Source organism: Culex quinquefasciatus, chromosome 2 (genome assembly GCF_015732765.1).
Source record: "Culex quinquefasciatus strain JHB chromosome 2, VPISU_Cqui_1.0_pri_paternal, whole genome shotgun sequence".
Lineage (NCBI taxonomy): Eukaryota > Metazoa > Arthropoda > Insecta > Diptera > Culicidae > Culex > Culex quinquefasciatus.
Window position 1 is genome coordinate 82,220,773 of NC_051862.1, and position 26,624 is coordinate 82,247,396.

General features: G+C 37.9%; 2 protein-coding genes across 3 annotated transcripts in view; both read left to right on the plus strand.

Moving 5' to 3' along the window:
• LOC6045698 (protein yippee-like CG15309) overlaps positions 1 to 26,624 on the plus strand; it is a 184,445-nt gene that overhangs the window by 77,504 nt on the left and 80,317 nt on the right. The window contains exon 1 of one of the 2 annotated variants that reach the window (XM_038257319.1): positions 1 to 128. The exons of the other annotated variant lie outside the window; for it this stretch is intronic. The gene's annotated coding sequence lies outside the window, so the exon portion shown is untranslated. The remainder of the gene's footprint in view (positions 129 to 26,624) is intronic. 2 annotated transcript variants of the gene reach the window in all.
• On the plus strand, positions 41 to 24,401 carry LOC6045700 (ras-related protein Rab-23). Its single transcript, XM_038257316.1, has 2 exons — positions 41 to 128; positions 22,139 to 24,401. The coding sequence occupies exon 2, from the start codon at positions 22,362 to 22,364 to the stop codon at positions 23,088 to 23,090; it is 729 nt and encodes a 242-aa protein (XP_038113244.1). The 5' UTR covers positions 41 to 128; positions 22,139 to 22,361; the 3' UTR covers positions 23,091 to 24,401.

Below are 26,624 nucleotides of genomic sequence, written 5' to 3' on the forward strand. Positions count from 1 at the left end.
CGACCTGAAGCCAACGTGTTCCAGCAAAGGCAGTAATTTAGTGCCGTTTCTTCGTGCGTCGTTCGTCGTCAAATCTTCAAAAGTTGTAGAACCGAAAGTTGCTGTAACGTCACTCGAACACCTGCAAGGTAACTACCGCCATTGTTCTTTAGCCAACCCAATTCTAACACTCACACCTTGTACAGTATCTCACGTTGTTTTTGGCTTTAAGGGGAAAGGTAAGCTCTTTCCCTCTCCCCTTAAGATTTGGCATGCTATGGAATGCGGCGGCGTTGGATATCTCCTTCCTCTTACTTTTTTACCACCCCCAAAACTATTAATTCCTCTCTCTTTTCTGCGGTCGGTTTTGCTCTACTATTTCTTCCTCGATTAAAACTGCCTGCGGCTATAAATCTTCAAATCGCGTCCTCTTTAAAGCGGGCGCTCATGTGAATACAGATAGGTATATTTATAAACACTACAAAACTACACACCAGTACAGTCATCCCACATATTCGGAACACCCACAAATTCGGAACATTTTTATGATAATTTGTCAATAGCATGCCAAAAGTGGCTTTTCTGTCGACCCTACTGTTTTTAGAACCTTCATTTGGACATTATCTTACTTTTCACTAGTAAAAGTAATACTTTTTGAACAAAAAACTTCATTCCAAGACTATTTTGTCCAGAGCAGGCAAACACTGTCTTCAAATGGCCTGTTTCATAATTGTGGGATGTTATTGTGCCTCCCACAATTGTGGAACACCTGAATTTAACTGATATTTTCACAAAAAAAGTTATCAAACCATGTATAAAACATCACAAAGCTTGAGTTTCATTGGTTTCAGTGTGTGAAGTCATTATTTGGTAATAGATATGTACTCCTGGAGAGATCCAAAGTTTGTTTACATTCGTAAGAAAAAAGTGTTCCGAATTTGTGGATTTCAAGGGTCAAAGTAATTCTTCAAAAACTTCATATAAAAGTTAAAATTTGCAGATGTTCGATACAGCATTCAAAAGATCGCAAGAAAAGCTTTCAAATGAAGGTTTAAGCGAATCATTAAGTTCAATTATCGATTTGCTATGATTTTTTGAACATTGACCGATCTGGAAACCGTTCCGAATATGTGGGATGACTGTACTAGAAAACATTTCGAAAGAGGAAAACTCCAATCGAAACGATCCGCTAATAAGTGTAAATGTCGAAGATTCCACCCGGTTTCCGTTACGAAACTATACACCGCGATCTACGCGCGCCGTCGTCTCACAACACTATCTAGGTGGAAATGGTTCTATTTTTGGGAACGATCTGCGAGACTTAAAGTTTTCCGGGTTGAGTGTGGTCATTTCGAAATGGGTTTGGCCCAGTTTTCGTGCGGATCAAGAACTTACTTGGTTGATTTTGTCGGATGGAGGTGGAATTGAATCGTTCGTGGATTTTTTTGGATCATTTAAATTAATATACTAAGAAATATCCTATAATTTATGGAACTTCGTCAGTTGAAAATTGAGGACTCGATTATCCGAAGTCTCGATTATCCGAAGTTTCGATTATCCGAAGTTTCGATTATCTGAGTTTTGATTATCCGAAGTTTCGATTATCCGAAGTTCGATTATCCGAAGGTTTGTATGGGACTTCGGATAATCGAATCACGAACAATAAATTTTTTTTCGTATTTTTTCATTTTCATTTCATAAAATTTTTGTTCTACGACCCAATTTTAGTCAAATTTGAGTTGTTGATTGCCTTTAAAACCGCCATTTTGGCCGTCATCTTGGATTAAAAAATTCTAAATAATTTTAGTGTAGTTTTGGGGTCATACCTATGCTCAACAATCACAAATTAGACAATGAAATTTTTTTTTTGTGATTCGATTATCCGAAGTGAAATTTTTCCGAGGCCTTCGGATAAGCGAGTCTGGACTGAATACCTAATTTTTAAAGTCCCAATCATAACTTACAACTTTTCCAAAGTCACCAAATCAATCACAACATCCCTACTCAAGGTTCAAATTTTCGAATATTCACGTGCTGAATTTTTCAGACTAAGCTGCTGAATTGCATGGCGACTTGTATCGAAAAACCATAAAAATTTTCAGTCAGTTTTTGACCAACATCATGTAATAAAAAATTGGAGCAATCGAAAACTTGAACTTGGCAATCATATCAAAAACATTTCTTTAAATTGATTTCGGTTTTTCTCATGTTAAAAAAGGGTAATTTTTAGCAACTTTTGCTCTGCGCAAAATTTTACATCTCTTCTCCTGTTTTATTTTTTAGTATTTATATTTTGTTCGTTTGTGTATTTGGAATATTCTACCAGCTATGATTAGATTTGCCTTTTTATTTTTTTGCTTGTTTTTCACAGTTTCTATTATAGAATTATACCAATATCATTTAAATTGAAGAAAATGCGTAGATCGTAGATTAAAAAGATTGTGGAAGAAATTAAATGACAAACATATTTTTTCTGGAACACAATTGTGGGACAATTCTCGGATGGCCCCTCACAAACCAAACAGTGCCACACAGTTTCTAGCTGTCAAAATGCTTTTTCGTCCTTTTCAAATGTTGCTCCAGATTTCAGCATTGCCTTTGTTTAAAAAAATAATAAATCGTTTATGAACAAATTCAATTTGCTTTTATTCAATTTTCACCAAATTTGTAAATTTTGTTCAATCATTTTGTTTTCTAAATGCATGCAAATATTTTTATAAATTTAACGTATGGATATTTTTCTAAAAATTTCAGGTTTCATTCAGTTATTTTCAAGAATATCATATTAGGTTTCATTAAATTATTGATTTCATAAAAAAACGGAATCGACGTAACACCTTATAATGTGGCCCTCTTAAACCTTGCGGTTTCGTCAACGGATCCACAGGCGTGTATCGTTCTTTTTGCGACAAGACTCCGCCTCCCGGGTCTGCTAAGTGTGAAGGTATGGGCACGGGGAGAGGGCACCGAATACCTATATTTATACTTAGCATTTTTGCGTCCGCCTCGGGATTCGAACCGGCGACCTCTGGATTGTGAGTCCAGTGCGCGGTCCGATTGATCCACACAGGCAGATTGATTTCATATGTAAACTTTTGGTAAAAGCGATTCATTTGCTTTTGGTGCTACAACGGTGTTTTGAATATTTTATTTTAATTTTTTTCACTTTTTTAATCCATCCATTTTCTGTTTCGGGACAAACGATAAAAAATCTCGTTAATTTTTAATTTAATTCAATGAACTATCTGCATTTTAGGTTGAAGATTAAAATTTCTCATCAGTAATCAGTAATCTGAATTTCACAAGCACATTAAATATTGAAATTCACGTTATTGCTGAAAAATTATCTATGAAATCTGCCGATTTCTATTTTTTGTATATTTTGATTTGGCTCAAACATTGTGGGGGCCTTCCCTATGACCAAAGAAGCTATTTTGTGTCGTTGGTTCACCCATACAAGTCTCCGTACAATTTTGGCAGCTGCCCATACAAAAATGGTACGTAAATATTCGAAAATCTGTTACTTTTAAGTGAATTTACTGATCAATTTAGAGTCTTCAGCAAAGTTGTAGGTATTGTTATGGACTATTGAGAAAAAATAGGTACACGGAATGAAAAATTTGCCGATTTTTTAATGAACTTTTTTGTTACAAAAACTCAATTTCCCAAAATACGTTTTTTTTTTATTTTCGAGATTTTTTGGTATGTTTTAGGGTACCATAACCCGCAACGCCCTTTTGAAATGTTTGTCTTGATTCAAAATTTTTAAAAATATTGTTTTTCACGAATGTTTCATGTTTTAACATTGAAAATCAGACCATTAGTTGCTGAGATATCGACATTAGAAAATTGTTGATTGTTTGCGTGAGACTTAGAAAATATCAATTTTCCTGAGATTCAATCTTCAGTTATTCTTAGACAATTTTATAGCAAATTTTCTGTACTTTTCGAAATAAATATTTTCAGAAATGGTCAGCGAAATATTTGCAGTTTTTCGTTTTTAAAAATAGTGACCATGTATTTTTTATAAACGAAAAATTGCAAATATTTCGCTAAAATCAATTTTTTTGTGGCTATATCTTGAAAATGGAGCCCTCTATCAAAAAATCTGTAAAGTACTTTTCGATTGCAAATTCAATGTTGCCTAAAAAAATGAGGTCAACAATTTTTTGTTTGAAATTTCGATTTTTTCCAAAAATCAATTTTTTTCAAAAATTCATAATTCGGCGGCAGATTTTTTGACCATAATTCTATATAGCTCAAAAGTTGCGGGTTTTGGTACCCTAAAACGTATCAAAAAATCTAGGAATGAAAAAATATGTATTTTGGGAAATTGAACTAATAAAAAATCGGCTATTTTTTTATTCCGTGTACCTATTTTTTTATACTTACGTTCGTTCTAGAAAATTGCACAGTTCCCTATACGTGACCACATCGAGGACCAGTGTAAACATTGAAGCAACTGTGACAGTTTGTCTGACATGTGCACACGGTCAAGGGCCGCGTCCGACTTCGTCCGACTATGGGAATGAGGTCTAGTTGAGTTATATCTGGGTTGTCTGATGTTTTTTGAAACTTGGGCATTTCCTTCAATTCTTCAGGTCAAGGTTTTTTTCGACAGAATTGGTTAAGTTAATTGAACGAAACTATACGATAATCCGTTCTAACCGTTCAGCTTGACCTGCCACGACGTTGTCGTCATCCAGCGCTAGTGGAACCTCCCACCAAACTTACTTTGGCTTCGATGGTTGGTGGGCTCGCTTCCGTTCCGGCTTCGCGTTCCGACACCGTGGTTCACCCACGCGCAACCACAACGTGCCTAATTGCTGGCTGGTTCTGCGCCACAACACTGACGACGAAACAATCCCGCCCACAGCCCACGCGTTCAGACCCAAAACACCCACGGCTCTGACGCCAGGTCGATTCTTTAGGAGAGAGAACAGCTGAACAGTGGGCGAAATGGAACCCAAAATCGGACTTAATTGAACGCGGCTGGTTTCCTGGTATGAATAATACTGTTTCTAATGTAAAAAAATCCGGGGAATCGATTGGTGATAGTTTCATCCACCGCACAAAACGGCTAAGGGTCCATTTCGCCCCAATTCCCCATTTATTCACATTTTTTCTTGAAAATCGGTCTGTATTTAGAGCGGAGGCTTTATGCGGCCTTCCAAAATGCACTTAACTTATGTGAAAATGTCCCAGGAATCCAGTAAAAATAACCACTTGCACCGCAAAAATCATCTAGGGTCCATTTAACCCCAATTCCGCTATAAAAGCATTTTTGGCCGTTTTCAAATGTTAGATCAGATTTTAAAAATCTGAAAATATTTTTATCGTAAAGATCAGACAATTTTACATAAAAATGACGAATTGCACTTGAAAGTTTGACACATTTATGTTGATATAGAAATTAAACTAAATAAAAAGATTGAAGAATCACTTTTGGGCCAATTTTCCCAAACGCAGAATAAACTGCCTTTCACATACATTTTATTTTTATCAACATAAATGTGTCAAACTATCAAGTGTTAATCGTCATTCTTATGTAAAATTGTCTGATCTTAACGATAAAAATATTTTCAGATTTTTAAAATCTGACCTAACATTTGAAAACGGCCAAAAATGCTTTTATAGCGGAATTGGGGTTAAATGGACCTAGATTTTGCGGTGCAAGTGGTTATTTTTACTGGATTCCTGGGACATTTTCACATAAGTTATGTGCATTTTGGAAACACCTCCAGACCGATTTTCAAGAAAAAATGTGAATAAATGGGGAATTGGGGCAAAATGGACCCTTTGCCGTTTTGTGCGGTGGATGAAATTATCACCAATCGATTCCCCGGATTTTTTTACATAAGAAACACTATTATTTATACCAGGGAACCAGCCGCGTTCAATTAAGTCCGATTTTGGGTTCCATTTCGCCCACTGTGAGCTGGTGGACGCGGGAGGCCCGTAGACAGACGACGTAGTGACGTGAATGGCGAATCGATAAATTACGCAGTACGCAGCCAACTCTGAAGTTGAGCAGCTCCACTTTTAGTGCTCCAATCACACGGGTGACCTTTTAGGGAGCCAACAAGTCTCGAGATCCAACAACCAAAACAGCCGCAGACGCAGATGAAGGATGACCTTTCCCGCGGACAGTCGGCGTTGTGACAGTGGTATTGGTGGTTATGACGGTCATCTTCAGCGCAAAAGGGGGGCTGGAGTTGTGGAGATGTGTGTGATTTCGTTTCATTCAACTGACTGTAACCAGGCCCGAGTTCTTCTCCTTGGAAAGGCCTATCAACGGCTCGCCATCAAGCCCCCCAAAAGCAGAACCGGAGAAACCGTTGCACAACCCCCCATCGTCGGCGCCATCGTCGTTTACCTTGCTGAATGTCAAAGTTTAGTCAATAACAGCTGATTGCGCGCCCTGATGCCCTGAGCCTTTGTCTGGCCGCTGCTCTCGAGAGTCGGAGCCGGTTACGACGACGATGACTGCCTTCATAGCCGTCATCGCGTCCCCAGAAGTAAAAAGTCGCCGGTCACCACAAACACACAGCGGGACATGTTTTATTGCGACTTGATGTATTTTTTTCATAATCGCAGGTCGGGGTACCTTTTTACAAGAGATCTTGCGACGACGACGACGCCGTCACGGTTCCGTGACGAAGCCCGGCTTGTTTTGTTTTTATTTCACACTCAATAACCATGCCTTAAACTCCTTTTTTTTCTTTTGATTTTTTGTTTGTTCAACACTTGACTGAATATTTGTGGAGAACCGGCGAGCTTTCTGTGGGGTGCTCTTAAATGCATCCACTCCTTTGAGAGTGCCCACTTTCGAATCGCCAAGTCGACGCGGCAACGTTTGCCCAAAGTTGAACCACTTCAAGTTACACAGAAAAAAATCAATCCTCAAAATCGTGAATAAAGTTCACGAATGTGAGAACCACGAAGGAATTTATTCATTAGTATGGTGCATTTGCACTATAAACGTGAATATATTCCTTCGTGGTCCTCGCATTCGTGATTTTAATTAACGATTTTGAGGATTGATTTTTTCCGTGTAGGTGTTGAGACCTTGATCGGGGTTTCAACTTCGTATGTTGATTTGACGCCCACTTAAGGGAGCCTTTGGCCCTGATTTACTGTGGCTTTGTTGGAACGAAATGGACTGATTTGGGTATGCCTATTTGCGTAGTAGGCTGGATGTGTGAACTTGTGTTGGCTTAGAGTTGATTTTAGTCTTGAGCAACACGATGGTTTTAGTTTTTCATCTATAGCAGTGCTTCTAAACATTTTCGTTCCGTTCCCTTCTTTGTTTTATTTTCAAGAACTTCATGAATTTAGTATTTCTTTTGGAAATAAATATGTCTTTATTGAACTTTCTTATAGGGTGATTCTCTACCAACTCACACGAAATCGGGAAAAGTTGCCCCGACCCCTCTTCGATTTGCGTGAAACTTTGTCCTAAGGGGTAACTTTTGTCCCTGATCACGAATCCGAGGTCCGTTTTCTGATATCTCGTGACGGAGGGGCGGTACGACCCCTTCCATTTTTGAACATGCGAAAAAAGAGGTGTTTTTCAATAATTTGCAGCCTGAAACGGTGACGGTGAAATTTGGTGTCAAAGGGACTTTTATGTAAAATTAGACGCCCGATTTGATGGCGTACTCAGAATTCCGAAAAAAACGTATTTTTCATCGAAAAAAACACTAAAAAAGTTTTAAAAATTCTCCCATTTTCCGTTACTCGACTGTAAAAAATTTTGGAACATGTCATTTTATGGGAAATTTAATGTACTTTTCGAATCTACATTGACCCAGAAGGGTAATTTTTTCATTTAGAACATTTTTTTTCATTTTAAAACTTCGTTTTTTTCTAACTTTGCAGGGTTATTTTTTAGAGTGTAACAATGTTCTACAAAGTTGTAGAGCAGACAATTAAAAAAAATTTGATGTATAGACATAAGGGGTTTGCTTATAAACATCACGAGTTATCGCGATTTTACGAAAAAAAAAGACAAAGTTTCACGCAAATCGAAGAGGGGTCGGGGCAACTGCTGTGTGAGTTGGCGGAGAATTACCCATATCATATTTGAATGTATTTGAAACGTTTCTTTTAATTCTAGATTAAATAATAATATTTTACTAATAATTTGATCGTTTTTACGAAAAAAAAAATATTACTTAGCTATGATAAATAATAACATTTCATAATATCACTTTATTTTTTATGGACAATTTTTTTAACAATTGTTCCTCAGTTTTAAAGTATTTTTATGTAATTATTACTGCTTATTATGTAAAAATTACTGCCGTACGAGCGATTGTTCCTCTTGCCCCACCTTCCCCTACTTTAAGAAGATTAAATTATAGTTAACTAACTTTTTAAACTCTTCAAAATATTATGAAAAGTTCTTCTTGAGGTTTTTTGAACTCTTCTCTACCACGGTCAGTATGATTCCATACCATCGCTTACGTGTTTTTGAAATCTCAAGCCTATCAAAGTCACCCCGTTTTACGGTAATTTGAAATCGGGGACTTTTTTTTCGAAAACTCGCACAAGTACCTTTAAATCAGAATGAAATTAGATTTTTGATTTTTTTTTATCAAATTCCTTTCCTAGGGGGGAATTTTCCAACGACTGAGACACACTGATCTTTTATTTTTGTAAAATTGTGAAATAATCATAATTAAATAGCTGGGTTCTGAATAGTGGTTAGCAAAACGGCCTTAATTTTGAACTGTCGAAGTGGAACCAATTTACTGTTTGCCAAAAGTAGAGAGTATTGTTATAGATCATTAAAAATTGGTTTGTTTGTTTTTTTTTGCAGCAATGAAAAAAATGTGGCGTTGAGGACCTGGAGTTGAAGTCAAGAAATGTTAATAAAGTTAAAGGCGAGATCGTAATTTTTTTATGTTATGAATGGAAGTTGCTTATGGAGTCGATGCGGTTGTATCCATCCAGAAGCTGTAATAATAGTTTGATTCTGTTTGAAAACCTACTGGTTTATTTTTGTGTAAATTGTCTTTTTTATTTGAATTTTATGAAATGTCATAAATTGAATTGATAATGGATAAAATTAAAAATAAATTCTGACACGTAAGCATTTTGACATCTAGCTACTTTGCAATATCTCAGGCAACATACTGTTATTTTTCTAAACCTTCTGCAAAAAAAAACTAATTTTGATCGCTTATCATTCAATAAAATATTGAGCAACCCAAGCTTTTCTATTTTTCACGATCCTACGTTTTGTACCGTTTTGAAAGTGTTAGTCGTGATTTCGGAATTTTAAAAGCAGATAAAATTTCACATAGATTTTAATTTTTGGAAATTTAAAATCGGGTCATTAGTTTTCAAAATATCCAAGAATTAAATTTGCACTTTTAAACCCAAAAATTGTTTTTTTTTTTCGAACGCCTAATAGAGGAAATTCTCGTATGTTTGGTTGGTTAAGCACTCGCTCCTTACTCCATCCAATTTGCTGATTTTCACTATTTAAACAACTATAATTTTGCAAAACTTTTGATAGAAACTTGCTTGCTCACTTTTTAATGAGTTATTTATCACTAGATTTCAGTTGAAAACGCTTTTAATTAGATTTAATTGAATGCCAAAGTTCTGACCTGCCAACATTAGAGGCACGCTGGAATTAGATGCTGTTCCCTTAGTAGTTTATGCAACAAGTTGCAAAAAGGGATTTTTTTCAGCACGAGTCGTACATTTATCCAACGAGGTTCACCGAATTGGATAAATACGCAAATATTTCTCAAAGTTTATGTCGCCCCTTTAAAATTGGTCTGAAAAATCAGGGGGCAAAAACATTTTTCCAAAAAACTGAGAACAATATAAAATGCATTATTCTGTATTGATAAACATATTTAGTATGTTTGGGCTTGTGTAAAAATGTTTGAGTTGTTATGAATTTTTATGTGATTTTACGAATTTTTTTTTTTGAATATTATGAACTTAATTTTTATTTTCATAAAATAAAATAACACTGCAAGATTTTTTTTGTTGAAGTTAACTTCTGACTCCAACTCAACAAAAGATGTCTGTCATCAAAATCTTACCGAAAAGAATGAATAGACACCCTGGGTAAAAGATTAAAATTTCACACCAACGCTGAAGGTTAGCACTTTGAGCCACGAGCAACGGTTTTCACTTTTTACTTGGCTTTTGTTTCAGATTTTTGTTTTGTTCTGCTGGGAGGTGGGTTTTTGTGAAATAACAATTGTTCTAGTTCGCTCAGTTTCAATGGCAAATGGCGAGAGGTTTTTTTCTCATTCCATGGAAGAAATGTTCTTTTTTGTCCATTCTACTAGGCTCTAAATTTTAAGGGTGGGCGATTTCGTGACAGTTTCTTTGCTTTTTGTTTCAAAATATATCAGTATAAAGTACAGTCATCCCACATATTCGGAACACCCACAAATTCGGAACACTTTGATGATAATTTGTCAATAGCATGCCAAAAGCAGCTTTTCTGTCGACCTTACTATTTTTAGAACCTTCATTTGGACATTATCTAGTGAAATAAGTAAAAGTAGTACGTTTTGAACAAAAAACTTCATTCAAAGACTTTTGTGCAGAGCAGCAAAACACTGCCTCCAAATGGCCTGTTTCATAATTGTGGTATGTTATTGTGCCTCCCACAATTGTGGAACACCTGAATTTAACTGATATTTTCACAAAAAAAAGTTATCAAACCATGTATAAAACATCACTAAGCTTGAGTTTCATTGGTTTCAGTGTGTGAAGTCATTATTTGGTAATAAATATGTACTCCTGGAAAGATCCAAAGTTTGTTTACATTCGTAAGAAAAAAGTGTTCCGAATTTGTGGATTTCAAGGGTCAAAGTAATTCTTCAAAAACTTCATATAAAAGTTAAAATTTGCAGATGTTCGATACAGCATTCGAAAGATCGCAAGAAAAGCTTTCAAATGAAGGTAAAAGCGAATCATTGAGTTCAATTATCGATTTGCTATGATTTTTTGAACATTGGCCGATCTGGAAACCGTTCCAAATATGTGGGATGACTGTACGATTTCATATGAAATTTTATGTTTGGAGATAAACTCATTTGCCTTCAATACAAACTTTCAAGGATAATTAATTCCATAACTTTAATCAACCATAATGTTTACCAACAAGCACCACATAGTCATCACACTTGTTTTCCCCCAAACTAATCGCCATTTACGGCTCAGCTGAATTTCCCAAAATATTGCTCCTCCTATCCAATTTAGATCATCGTATGTCAGCCGGTCATTACAAGCCATAATCAAGCCGGCACACACACGCGAACGCTCTTGGACTTTCCCACAAAACGCTCATCACAGTGAGAGTGATTCACGTGGAAATACTCGACTGGTCGTTCCGCATGGTCCTGTGACCATTGCCCTCACACCACACCCCCGCAATTTCCGTTCTTTCTTTTGGAAATTGTGCTGACTCTGTGCCCAGCCAAAACACAAGGCTTGATGACGTTGTGCTATCTTGGCACATGATATAGTATGTTGGTATTTTAGTAGCTTTTTAGACAACTCTGGCTCCGACTTTTGAAGAAATGTTTAAATCTCTTCAGTCCTGGTAACCCGTGTGACTAGATAGCACAACGGCGACGATCTGTAAACCCGAGGTCGATTCAGCGGTTCAACGGTGTCATTATTTGAAATTTATTTATTCATTCTCGTGCTGCTTTGCGTGTGTACTGGCTCTGCTTTCAAAGTCAAGTTCAACAGAACGCTTCAAGGCACGAGAATCGGCGAGAGTATTGACACGTAGACCTCTGGAGCGCGTCGCCGTGCTGGCCACGGTCGGCAGGATTCCTTTGTGGGGACGGCACTCCAGTGAGAGAGCAGGTCTCTAAAAATATCACGTGCTGGAAATTGTCCCACCTCGAAGAAGACATCACCGGTTGAAAGATGACTTGGAGTCGCGCTCGCATTGTTTCAAAAAAGGTCAACAGAGCTGGGTTAAGCCACTTCCAAACGTGACTCGAGGGAATTGTTGTTGTCACAAAACAGTTAGCTGAACCTCCCCGAACTCCGAGCTGGCGGAGGAAATTAATTGCCGTCATTTGGGTTGGAGAAAGTGCGCCTCAATTTGTGGAGGGAACACGCCAACCGAGCGTTATAAACTTGTACAGCAGCGGGTTATGCAACCCCGGGTGTTTTCACTTTAAGTTTGTGAGATAAGCTCGAGGACTGTTCCATCAATCAGGGATTTTATCACCGCGCTCGATACAGCGCTGGAACATGATTTACAACAGAACTGTAAACAACGCCATCCATTATCTCTTGATGAGTTGTTAGAAAAATTAAGAACAGAAAGAGAAATGTACAAAATGACAAATTGAAACGCATTACGTTGCATATTCTAGCTAATTTTTAGCGTAAAGGTTTTTTTATATTAATTAAATTAAATGTTAAATTTTCTGTTTCTTTTCTGTCTTCTAAACACGAGTCTTTGCATCTTTTTATTACATTTATCATTGCATCCATAGCCGGCGAAAAATTCAATGTATGTATGTATGTATGATCCCCATACCCGCAGGCAACTTGGTCCTGAAACACATGTGAGCGCTAGGTGAACAATTCGATCATCTTTTACTCCGTAATCTGTACACCCACGTGCATAAGTTTTTTTGCACGAATTTTAATGCTACAAATACCGGTGCATAGATCAAAATGGTTTCCCGCTTCCCTCCCGAAGCGCCGGAAATTTGTAGCGGGTGTAGGGACACTTCGCATAGACGCCCTTGCTCCCATCACGTCACTGAGGGTATGGAGCGACGAGAAATTAATAAGCATGCCCCCTCAGTCGAACCTTCATTAGAGAAGCAGGCAATCCACAACTCACAGCGAACGACCAAGGGAACACCCTACCGCGTATATAATAAGGTTGGCTTGGTTGTCTTTAATGAATTGTCAATATGTGTGTGTAAATGAAAGTGTTCTTTTGTAATAAAAAGGAAAGCTCTCACCAAATTACGAATTCTTCGCATCCAGATGGGCATTTTATTCTTGCAGTCCAAGTTTTTTCAAGTCCATCTTTGAATATCCACGAAAGCTTCATTCTTGAGTTGCTCTTCTGTTCCTGGCACTGTTCCCGCCGTTTCTCGTGTTGTTTTCAGGCAGCACCAATCAGTTTTGGCATGTTGGACAGCTTCCGGTGGGTCTTCTTAGAGATCCGATCGATCAGTCTTCACCCGGCATTCACCCGATTGATGATCTTGTCTCGAACACGACGACAAAATGGCCGGAGGTTTGGGATTTCCACTCACGGCGCGGATGAAGCAACTTTCTTCAATTTCACCTGACGCACAACGAGTTCCGGATCATTCACAAACCGTCAGAATGACTTTTTAAACCAGCAGAAACGACCATCTTGTCGCAAAACAGGGCTCGGCGATGCTCCCGGAAAAGATGCCAACCACTCACACAAAATAACCCTTTCTTTGAAACTAAAAATAACCGTGAAATTCCACCGAAATCTTAAAATTGAAGAAAAACGCAAAAACTTGACGCAGCAAAAACTTATCGCGTCCGCGCGCACCGATTGCTACGATCATCCCCATAGCCGGCGAAAAATTCAATCTCCGTAAAACCATTTCCTCTCTTCCAACCCATTTGCAAAACAATCGAACCACCACGAATCGCAATTGAATCGAATTAACAAACTATCACATTCTGCCAGCATCCGAGATCCACCACCCGTTGCAGCACCTTAACTTCACCAGCCTCCACAGTTCGTCACGGCCGTACATCGGAAAGCGGTTCCGTTCCACCGTGGCAAACCTCCAGTTCTCTCACGATGGGTGGCCTCACCGCAGAGCCAGGGGGGGGGGAGGGGGGAGGTGCAGCTCCAGCTGATGCCAATTTCCTTCCGACGTCGACGTCGTGACGTGCTCGATCATCTTCATCTTCTTCGAAGAAGGTTTGATTTGTTGCGCACAAATTTCGCCACCACCGCAACGAAACAATCGATCTGCGGGGCTGGTTCCTTCCTTACCGGTACTTTTTCTGCAGGGGAGAAGGACCTATTCCTGTCATTTTTTCTGTTCACGTCTCAACGAGGTACTCTAGCGTTGAAATTCGATGTCTGATTTGACCACATTAACAAGCAAGTTTCTATCAAAAGTTTTTCAAAATAATAATTCTTCCAATTCCGTCGTAAAACACTTTTCCTCTCATTTTTGAAAGATACCTACTTTTGATCACCGATAATAACAGCACTGAAATGCTCTTTTTAGCACATTTTTGAGTGCATAGAAATTCTACTTTTTAGCAATTGCATCGAAAAGTAATACTTTATAATAAGATTTCATAGTTTAAAATTTATTTTGACGGAAAATTCGTTATAGATCAGGACCTCCAGAAGTTAAATTCATCCCATCCACATCCGAGTGACCCCGGTTGTAGCCGAAGCTGGTATTGATCAATGTGATAGTAAGTGATAGAAACCGACTAATCGACTGCTTCTCTGACAAAGTATCGCGCGAGTTTTGAGGGGGTTAGTAAAATACGTATGAGGTCAGAATTCACGAGTGGCGTGCCTTTCGATCATCGATGATATAGCAAGGACTTAATCTAGCAATTCAACTTGCTTGTCACAACAAAATTCAGCTTATTTCTATCAAAAAGTATAAAAACAAAGGAAAAAATACTACAATCATTGCGAAACATGCAAATCATACGCACGACCCGCTGCTCACAATCGACTGATGATGCAGGGAAAATAGTTCGCACTTATAACTCCATAAAATGGACGCCCCAAATAACTATTAAACATGCAAAGTAATCGAGTGGTTACACTGCTCGCGATCGACTATAATCACTCAGAAAAAAACGCCCTTAAAAAAACACAACTAATCCAGCAAGCAACCGCGTGACTTCGCTGCTCACAATCGACTGAAATCAACTTGTTATTTTGTAACACAATAACTTCGACCAATTCAACCGTGCCTTCCGATCAACGATGATAAATGAAGGACTGATTTTATCACTGCCAAAGAGAAATAAGGTCGCAAAAACACACGATCAATCCTGCAACCGCGTGGCCTCGCCGCTCGCAATCGACTCAAACTCGATGTGTTTCCAGCACTCGTCGTACTTATCCAACTCGGCCAACTTTGTTGGACAAACGACCGCACACAAAACACTTATTTTTGGAACTTGTACTGCTGCTGCTTAAATAATCAAAAGTGACGTAAACGCTCGGTTGGAATGACATATTGTAGGAGAATATATATGTGGAAAAATATCAAACTCCTTCAATATATTGTTTCAACTGGGCGTTTACGTGATTTTTGTTCATTTCAGTAATATTTGTCTTATTTTTGGTGTCCGAGATTCTTCTGAATCATATTCTAACTAAATCTAGAAATTTTTGTTGTTTACTTTGCGACTCTTATATAAAATGGTAATTTCGCTAAGTAAAAGAATCAAAAAATTACAATCTTTAAACAACTTTTATTTGAGTAAAAAAAGCCGGGACCCGTGGTGTACGGGTAAGCGTGGTTGCCTCTCACCCAGTCGGCCTGGGTTTGATCCCAGAAGGTCCCGGTGGCATTTTTCGAGACGAGATTTGTCTGATCACGCCTTCCGTCGGACGGGAAGTAAATGTTGGCCCCGGACTAAACTAAAAAGGTTAGGTCGTTAGCTCAGTCCAGGTGCAGGAGTCGTCTCCCTGGGTCCTGTCCCGGTGGAGTCGCTGGTAGGCAGTTGGACTAACAATCCAAAGGTCGTCAGTTCGAATCCCGGCGTGGATGGAAGCTAAGGTGTAAAAAGAGGTTTGCAATTGCCTCAACAATCAAGCCTTCGGACACATAGTTTCGAGTAGGAATCTCGCAATCGAGAACGCCAAGCCAATGCTGTAGAGCGAATAATTTGATTTTTGAAAAAAAAAAAACCATCCTAAGATTTTTACATCTTTGTAAAGAAGAAGTCTTGCACTTTCAAATGCAACAAACAGATTTTTTTTGTTTCCACCAAAAAAAGATACAAACATTTGGAAAAGGCTTATCAAAAACCGGAAATCGCTATATTTTTTTTTTACTTTGGCTTTGTTCTTTTGTCAAAAGAAGCGTTTTTTAATTTTCTAAATGTGCTTTCATGACACCAAAATTGCCAAAACTAAAACAAGAAAGTTATACAATAAAAATAGCCTTTTGAAGGGTAATCCTAACCGATTTCATATAAAAAGCTGTGGAATGAACAGATTAAAAGATAGAAATTTGGTGTCTTGAGCAAAGTTGTTTAGAATGGTTAGCACTACAATACTGCTGAAGAAAGTATACCCCTATCTCATCAGGGTTCGAGGATATTTATTGAAAAACGTTACTTAATCCACCCTTAGGTGGTTGTTGCCTTCCTCACATTTAGAGGGTGCAATCCAAAATAGACTCAAAATGGCGGTGTTATTCAGTGTTCTATCAACTTGAATAATGAAATTCATACCATCAGATTGGGTAGTCAGATCTTCATAATTCAGGGCACTTATGTGCTTATAACTTTTGATAGGGTTGTCAGATCTGCAATCTACTGAACTCGTTGGAAAGGTCTTTTGATCACCTGTCCATCGACAGGTCGCATGATAGATCCGGACAACGTTTTCATCGAAATATATGAGATCCGGCCTCTAAAAAGTTCATAAATGACACTTAAGTGCTTATAACTTTTGATAGAGTTGTCAGATCATCAATCTTTTGAACTCGTTGAAAAGGTCTTTCGAATACCTTTCTAAAAATGTATAGCATGACAGGGTTTCTTACAAAAACCACCCTTTTTACAATCTTCTGGACTTTTGTTAGAATCGTTTTTTTAGCATAACTTTTGAAGTACTTTACTAAATTTTATAATTTTCAATAGCGACTTATGGGACCTCAAGACGGATCGAATGAGACCAATACGGTCCAAATCGGTTAAGCCAGTGCCGAGATAATCCAGTGCAAATTTTTTTGATCAATATCCCACCACACATACAGACATTTGCTCAGAATGTGATTCTGAGTCGATAAGTATACATGATGGTGTGTCTAGGAGGTCAAATTAAGAATTTCGTTTTTCGAGTGATTTTATAGCCTTTCCTCAGTAAAGTGAGGAAGGCAGAAATGAGAAAATTCAGGACCACCCTAGTTTCTTTGACACTCTAAATTGCTTCTCCGAAGCAGAAATATTTTTTTCCTGCTGAATTCACTTCTCAGACCACTGTGGCACCGATTTCAGCAAAAAATGTAAGCTCTGCCAAAATGTTTTCAAGCGTAGCAAGTTTTTAGCGAACTCAAATAAGATTTTAGTTAAGACGAAAATTGATATTTCAAAAATTCACTGTATAAAAACAGGACTCTTAATTGGTTGCTCTGAAATTTGCTCCACAACATTGTGCTTTTTTGCTCCTGAAAAATGATACAGAGTGCTCAAAACTGGTCTTAAACGTGTTTTTTCTTCTTGAAAACAAGAAGCTGTATCTTTTTTCTAGGAGAAAATTTGCACCATACTCTTTTCGAGATAGTTATAGAGTTAAGACCTTCTTCACCTTCTTCAACAACTTAATACGAGTCCGGTTTTTGTACAGCTTGGTTTGTTTTTTTGATTTTGGAATCCGAAATATATGTTTTTCCCTTACAAATTCCCATGAAAAATTTAATCGCTTTGCATTATGTTGATACCAAATTAATATCTCTCAAACTTTTGGGAAGTTAGTTTATGTGCCCTTGTGAAATTTTAGACTTCAAATGTCAGAGGTTCCATCAATCATGTCAAATCAAATTTAACATGCCTAAAAATAGGTCCTCTTCCCCTATTTCGTCTTCAGCATTGATGGATGCAGCGCCGCAGAAGAAGCATCGCCGTCGACGTGGTGGAATTCCGTGAATGAACAATAAATTTGCCTCAATCGCGTTCCGCGGTGTTTGTTTTTATGACTGTGTGTGTGTGCTTTATCTCGCGGATTTTTAATTAAATTTCATAAACACATCATCTACGCTTTTTCCGATGGGGCGGTGCAGCTTCACCACCATCATCCGGTTTGTCTTATTACACCGACCCCCGCAAGACAAAAGGGTGTCGAAAGAATATTGTTTCTGAGTTGGAGTTTTTTTTCTCTTCTGAAGTTGAGACCCCTGAAGGCGGAAGACTAATTGTTTGTTGATTACTTCCCCACCGTAATAAACCGAACACCGCCCCCTCCTTCTCATGCATGCATGTTTGTGGTGCAGATGTCTCACACAACAGCTGAAATTTTTCGCTGATGATGATGGCTTGCGTAATGCGAAATCGGATAGCTCTGAACCCACAGCTGTGGCTTGATCTCCCACCAGCATGCGAGATGAACAGATTCGCTTGTGAAATGGAGTAGTAGTTGGCGATTTAATGCTTCCTCAATGGTGGTGTGGTGAGGAATTTGTCCTCCTTGGGTGCATCGGATTACGCGCTGCATGTGGCAACCACGTGTCTATTTCTGGACTGGAGAACTGCGATCTATTCTGAGTTCTTCTCATAGAAAGAAAATTCTTCATAAAATATTAAAAAGTGGTCAGAAATGGTTTTTTTGAGAGTGTTGTTTACCGTTGGATATAAAATTTAACATTGGGCTTTCTTAAAAAAGAAATTATAAAAAACCGAGTCAGGAATCGACACTTTCTAACTGTTCCAAAGCTCATGACCGTGGGACAACTTAAGATAAGTTGAAAACTTGACGCCATTAAAACGAAGAACTTAACTGTTCACTTTTTTGTATGCTGTTAGCAGCTGAAGAGTATCCAATTTACCAGATTATTTCTGCGATAATATTCACTATTCTTAAAACTCAAAAGTTCAAATCTCCAAAAAAGACCAGTTTGTTTGCGCCGTTAAAAACACACTGACTTAATTTCAAACTCCACGAAAACAGTCACTTCTAAGACTTGTCTTGGTTTAATACTTCCTCCGACTCAACTCAGTGTCTTATCTTAACGTTTATTACATCGCGAGCACTTTGGTGCGCGAAGCAACCCCAACGGTTCTACCCTTTTCTGCTGTGAGAACAAATTGAACCCAAACTTGCTTGCTGCACACTAATTACCCACTTCGTGCAGCCAAGACATCTCTTTCTCTTCACCAAAGAGCACTGCTTTTTGTTATTGTTCTTCTTCTTTTGACAAATGGCTCTGTTCCTCGAAACACGTTTGCCACGTTTTGGCTTGTGGAAATGCAGTTTGCTTACTTTTTTATGTTTTGCTTAAGCTGAAATGGCGTTTTTTCGACGAAAGTTTCTCCTGCTCGAGTTTGGTATCAGATGGATTAAAATTGTGGCACTTTGGTGCCTGTTTTGTTTTGCATATATTTGTGTTATCAGAGTGCTTGAGAGTTATTCTTTATTGGACGGCAACATGGTACCGAATAAAGTTGTTCTGTGTTGATGGTCCGAGTGGATTCGTGCAATCTGGTGTTGTTTGTACGCAACATGTTTCTACTATGAAAACATGCAAACAATATCTGCGATCTTCTTAAATCAAATAAACAAGTTTTTATTGCATATCTTTTCTACACCCAAACCAAAAACCTTTGACATCGAATGTAATTCACAAATCGTCGCTGTCGCGCTATCTTGTCGCAATTGCATTTTTTGACAAATTGTGTTAAGAATACCATTTTGTGCAGCTCTCCATTCCTAAAATTTTGATCTTCACAGATCCCCAAAACTTGGTTTCAATCCTGAGATATTCAACAAAAACCGAAAAAACTACGTGAATGAAGTTTCAAACTTGTCGTGATATCTTGACACATCCTAAAAATTGTTGTAAGTGCGACAATTGGCCAAAGAGATTTCAGGTCAGAACGCGTTTGACACGCGTACTAGTCCGACTACCGTAAACATTTGTAATTATTACTCGGGACTCTGCTAAGAATGGTCAACCAAACAAAACGTGTTTGTTATTGTTTACATTGCGTGCTGCGTTTTTCTCGGAACGTCAAAAAGCCACGGGCGACAACATTGCACGACAGCATCGAATTCAAAACATTGTTTGACAGTCATTCCGACTCAAATCGAGGAATTAAAAATGAGAGTGGGTGCGTGCAACATGGAGTTAAACTTTTCGAAGTGCCACGCAAAACTTCACAGCACCTTCATAGAAAGTTTGACTCCATGTTGCAGATTTTACAGCTCGAGAGACTTTTATGACGTTTCTCGTACGCACACTAGCGCACCATTTGATTTTACTACCTGACAAAATCTAATCTCACTTTATTTCGTGTACGTACACGCAATACAAACGCACGTAAAGTGCAACATGGAGACAAGGCTGTATATCAAAGGTACTCGTCATCTTGCTTTGCATTAGTGTGAGTGCATGACTCCGTGCCACTAAAACCAAAACAATAACAAAAGAACAATGGACCGTGCCAGGAAAACCAAAACATAAACAATGTCAGTGTCAGTGAAGTGAGAGAGTCAGAGATAGCGATTTTGACAACCGCACTACTACACACTCAATCGCGAGTACCTTAGGTAGAAAGCCATGACATGGAGATAACTTTCTGTCAAGCTGATGTGAAGTTTCTCATGACATCTGCGAAAGTTTCCCTCGATGTTGCCGGCTCACATCTCTCTTTTAAATTTCTCGATATTAGGGCGATTTGTTGAGTTTCCTGCAAAACATTGTAATAGGGCCGAAGCCGAAGTGTAAACAAAGAGTCTATCCTGCTCATTCCTAATGAAGTGAGCAGTATAGACTCTTTGTTTACACTTCGGCTTCGGCCCTTTTACACGGTTTTGCTTGGTTTGTGTTTCACCTGTTTTGAATGTTTGTAAACATTGCATCTCTTAGCAACTTTAGCGGCGTCTGACGTTTAACTTGCGTATGTATTGAGATCGAAATTGCTTAAAAAATCATGAAACTGCTTCATTAGGCATTAATTTTATCCATATTTTATGCAAAAAAGAAATGAATCTCGAATTCAAATCAAATCATTTGCCTTAGGGTATTATTAATTTGTTTGTCTGTCAAAACACGATGCTGCAACGTTTTTAAAATTAATCAATATTCACAACCCACTATTCAATTTCTCCATCCACCCGGAGTTAATCTTTCAAATTGAATACAATCAGTTATTTTTTTTTTCTCTCTCAAACCAAAACCCAACCCTACCTGCCGATATCGACAATTCACGGGAAGTCACTCCCCGTTGCGATACGGAATAAATAACGATCGATTTCAGCTTTTCTCGCGCTTGAATCAGACAGCAGCAGCAGTCGTCGTGCTTGCTGCATGACAAGTTATGAAAGAAAAATCGTTTGACGTATGCATGCTAAATTAGCCCTCGGGTCGGGTTGAACTCTTTGTCCAGTCCACCCACCACCACCGACGCCGCCACCTTTGTTTAGTCAAATGTATCGAATTTCAATAATTGTTTGGTTTTGACATTTGTATGGTGTTTTGAAACTTCTTTTGCTCGGCGCGGTGACGATGCCCTAAATTGCATGTTTCTGAATTAAAAATTACAGTAAAATTTGAGTAATTCGAAATTGATTCTCTAGTTTCGAACAAGAGTCTTGGGTTTCTTTTGGTCTAAAAGTGAAAGATTGTCTGGTTTGAGTATCTATTGCTTACACCGGTTGGAATGCCCTAAATTGCATGTTTTGTATCAAATAGTTTAGTTCTGTAGCTTCAAAGGTGGAGAGGTGAAATCTGCGACGAGCGAATTAAAGCTTCATACTTAAAATCAATACTAAATCGACTTTTGCACGAGCGTTTAATCTAGACCAGCGGGAAGCAAAAAAGAGCGTCAATGAGAGCAGCAGAACATAGATTTACCTATAGATATAAGCTCTTGTGTGACATGACAGGTACAGCGGCCAGCAGCAGATGGTTTAAATATTTATCGTAATAGGTTTAGGCACGCCCCCACCACCACCACCACACTTGAACGCGGCCCCAGACAGGTGACTTGTACAACACGGGTTTTTTTTTCTTTTGTTGTTTTTATTTTTAGTTCTTGGTTTTTGTTTCGGTTTTATTCTAAACTTTTATACTTTAGCTAATTGGACGTTGGTTATTTTAGACTTTTTTCGGGATTTAATTTATTTCTTTTTTTCTTACTATTTTTTTGAACAACAAATTTCGTATTTTTTTGGACAGCGACCTTAACCTGAAAACCTTTGTCTCGTTTGGATTTGCAGGTGCACACCCTCGCCTTTTATGTCAGTAGACAGTGACTGAGAACGATTAGAATTGGTAAGACCTGCGTTCTAAATTGTCCGAAACCAAGAACGCGCGCGCGCGATGACCCCGGGACGACGGTAGCGAACACACAGAACCAGCATGACGACGATCAATGGTCACCAGCACGACGATCATGCCAAGTTGGTGACGCACCGGAAGATTTGAAAAGGGGGCTCTTCTATGTGGTTACGGGGAGATTTTGAGCGTGGAGAAACGGACTTCGGGAACGAGTTCAGCATGCTGGAGGAGGAGTTGGAGATCGCGCTGAAGGTGATCGTGGTGGGGAATGGAGGGGTTGGGAAGACCTCGATGGTCCAGAGGTATTGTAAGGGGATCTACACGAAGGACTACAAGAAGACGATCGGGGTGGACTTTCTCGAGCGACAGATTGAGCTTGATGGTGAGGACATCCGGATTATGCTGTGGGACACGGCCGGGCAGGAGGAGTTTGACGCGATCACCAAGGCGTACTACCGGGGAGCGCAGGCCTGCGTGTTGACGTTCAGTACGACGGATCGGGCTTCGTTCGAGGCGATTCGCGATTGGAAGGTCAAGGTCGAGAACGAGTGCTGTGAGATTCCGACCGTGCTAGTCCAGAACAAGATCGACCTCATGGACAAGGCGGTGGTGTCGTTCGACGAGGCCGAATCGCTGGCGCAATCACTCGGCTGCCGACTGATACGGACCTCGGTCAAGGAGGACGTCAACGTGGCCAGCGTGTTCCGGTACCTGGCGACCAAGTGCCACCAGCAGATGAAGCAGCAGTACAGCGCGGCGATGCCGATCTCGCAGCCCACGATCAGCGCATTTAGTCCCACTTTCCAGTCGAAAGCCACCAGCAATACGATCCAACTAACAAGGCCATCCGTTAAGCGAAAACCACTGCAGAAGAGGTGTGGCATCTTTTGATCGGGAGAGATTGTCGCGTGCTCTCGTGACGCAATCGCCATTTCTGAATTTTGATAACTCAACTAGCCAAGACAAAACTTTTAGCATGACACATAGGCTTGGTAGTTCAACCTACTAGCTGGCAACGAAATTAGCGAAATGTATAATTTGTCTCAGACTTATCTTAGACCCGGCTATTGGGTTAGTGTTAGCCCTCGCGCTGCCTTCAGCAAACCTGGCGGTCGATTCTGAGATCATTGGGCATTATCTGGCCCCGCCTATACATGAAAGTAGAATCCTCGACAAACATTCTCATGGTCAATATGATGCACATAATTTATTTTTAACAAAATCCAAATGGCGATTGCGACAAGCGAGCATGGCCGTGACCAACGCAAGATGATAATGATAGCAATTGTTGATTTATCCGCAAGCTAGTATTTTCTTCTTCCTCACAACAACAGCAACAACGGGGTGGTTGGGGAAGCTTGGAGGTCGCTGGCTTCGCGCGGGTCTTGTTGAAAATTTGTTAAATTGCTTCTGCCCGCCGCCGGATAACCCGCGAGGAACTGTTGATAGTTGGAGTAGGTTGTAGTTTCCGTGTACTTATATTTTTTTTTATTCTAAGAACTGTGGCAGCCACGCAGAGTTAGCACGATATGATAATTATAGAGTTGTAATGTTACTTGTAATAATGGTTATACTCAACAAATCTTAGCTAGGTATTATATGACAATTGTGTGCCGCTCAACGAATCTTTACAAAGATGAGAAACTGAAGACTTGATAGGAGTGATGGGAATGTTGCTGCGGTAATTTTGCAGTGTGACGTCACTTTGTAACGTTACGGCAGCATTGATGTGATTCGAACAACCAGTAAGACAAATTCGACGAATTTAAAAAAAAAATTCAGACGGCAACAAACAAGCTCAAATCTCCAGCCCAATTCGTAGTTAGTACAGCCTCTAACGCGCAAAAGAAAGCGAAAATACTCGGCAAATTTCCATGTTACGTTACGTACAGTATATCCACATCTTTCTACACTATTTTGATACTAATTATCGCATGTTGCAAGAGGAGTGAATGACTGAGGAGGTGTAATTGGAGTGTTTTTTTTAGTACGGTCGTGATCATGCAGGGTGAAAGGAAAATCGGCACGAAAGGAAAATTGTTTCAGTCAGCCGGCGATAACTAACGAGAGTAGAGTAAGTCAGACCCAGGGAGCAAAAAAAAACAAAAGTTGTGAATAATGCAAATGATGACGATGTTAATAAAAAAGACGGACGAAAAAAATCCGATATTTAAAAGAAACCTCTGAAGCTTTGATACGCTCGCTGTTTGTGTTTTCATCTTGGGTTGTTGGTCTTCCACCTGTCGAAAGAAATTCCAGATTGAATAACCTAATAAATTATGTTTGCTCTGTATTTTAAAACCGAAAAACAAAATAAAAGCAAATAAAAATTAATAGCAAAATGTTACCTATAAGTTTTTTTTAAGTTAAATCATGTTCTAAATGTCCAAACTAGTTTTAAATGTTCAATTTTTTATCAAATTAAAAAATCAACTATAATTTAAACTATATTTAAACACAATTAAAACAAAACTTGGGCAAAATTTAAATAAAATTAAAACAAAGCAACAACACAATAGAAACAAAATTTAAATCAACTTTAAATAAAATTTACACAAAATGGAAACAAAATTCAAACAAAATTAAAAAAAAAATTAAACAAAAAATAAACAAAATTTAAACCAAATTTGACGGGACCGTGGTGTAGGGGTAAGCGTGGTTGCCTCCCACCCAGTCGGCTTGGGTTTGATCCCAGACGGTCCCGGTGGCATTTTTCGAGACGAGATTTGTCTGACCACGCCTTTCGTCGAATGGGGAAGCAAATGTTGGTCCCGGTCTAACCTAAAGGGTTAGGTCGATAGCTCAGTCCAGGTGTAGGAGTCGTCTCCCTGCCTCGGTGGAGTCGCAGTTGGACTAACAATCCAAAGGTCGTCAGTTCGAATCCCGGGGTGGATGGAAGCTGAGGTGTAAAATGAGGTTTGCAATTGCTTCATCAATCAAGCCTTCGAACACCTAGTTTCGAGTAGGGATCTCGCAATCGAGAACGCCAAGGCAATGCTGTACAGCGAATAATTAGTTTTTGATTTATTTTAACAAAATTTTAACAAAATTGAAACAAATTCAAACAAAATTCAAACAAAACTCAAACAATATTCAAACAAAATTTAAACAAAATTTGAACAATATTTAAACAAAATTAAAACAAAATTTAAACATTAGTTAAACAAAAAGTTAACAAAATTTAATCCAAATTTAATTAAAATTTCAATAAAATTTCAAAAAAAAACTTCCATAAACATTCAAAAAAATAAAAAATAAAATTTAAACAACATTTAAATCAAATTGAATCAAAATTCACACAAAATTTAAACAAAATTCAAACAAAATTTCAATAAAATTTAAATAAAATTAAATTTAAACAAAATGTAAACAAAACTTAAACAAAATTAAAACAAAATTCAAACAAAATTCTAACAAAATTTAAACAAAAGTTCATAAAAATTTAACATAATTTAAACAAAATTTTAACAAAATTTCAACAAAATTTTAACAAAATTTTAATAAAATTTAAAAAAAATAAATTATTTTTTCCATTTTTTTTGTTTTTGGATAGTTACGGGATTTAAATTCAAAAAAAATTACATCTAAAACAAAATGTAAACAAAATTTTAACAATATTTAAACAAAACTCAAACAAAATTAAAACATAACTCTAACAAAATTCAAACCAAATTTCAACAAATTAAACAAAGTTCATCCATTTTTTTACGAAATTTGTACAAAATGTATACCAAGTTCAATATTAATTTAAGGATTTTTTCAATAAAAATGAAACTAAATTTCAACACAATTTATACGAATTATGCGCAAAATATTGCAATATAGAAACAAAATGTAAGCTATATTCATAAAATATCGTATTGACTTTTGTAGCAAAATTTACTAAAATTTTATGTAGATTTGACAAAATTTGAACTATTTTTACACCGAACTCAAACCAAATTTACACAAAAAAATATTTTTTTAATTGGTTTACATAAATCAGCTTACAAAAAAACTTCATCTGAATAATAAAAAATAATAAAAAAGCGAACCACACATTTGAAAAAAACTGAAATTTATCTTAATTTTGTAAAAAAATCTTGTTTTAATATGAGATATATTGAAAAAAGTGCAACAAACTAAATCAAAATAATGTTTCCCATTTATTTTTAATTTTGTCATTGGGTGAGATTAGTTTTACATTATTTGACCCTAGATATGGCCTAATCTCGCCCATAGACTCAATGTGTACCTTGATGATGGTTATTAAAATTTAAAAAATAACAAAATTTTAAATTAAATGGGAAATGTCTCAAATTAAAAAAAAAACTTAACCAAATTTGGATAAATTTTATTTTTTCGAATGATTCATGAATTTTTAGTTAGGGTAATACAAAGTTCTATTTCCCCCTTTTAAGTTATTCATAAATTTAAACACAACTT

Coding starts and splice junctions, on each gene's coding strand:
- LOC6045700 (XM_038257316.1), top strand. CDS start 22,362: ATGTGGTTACGGGGAGATTTTGAGCGTGGAGAAACGGACTTCGGGAAC.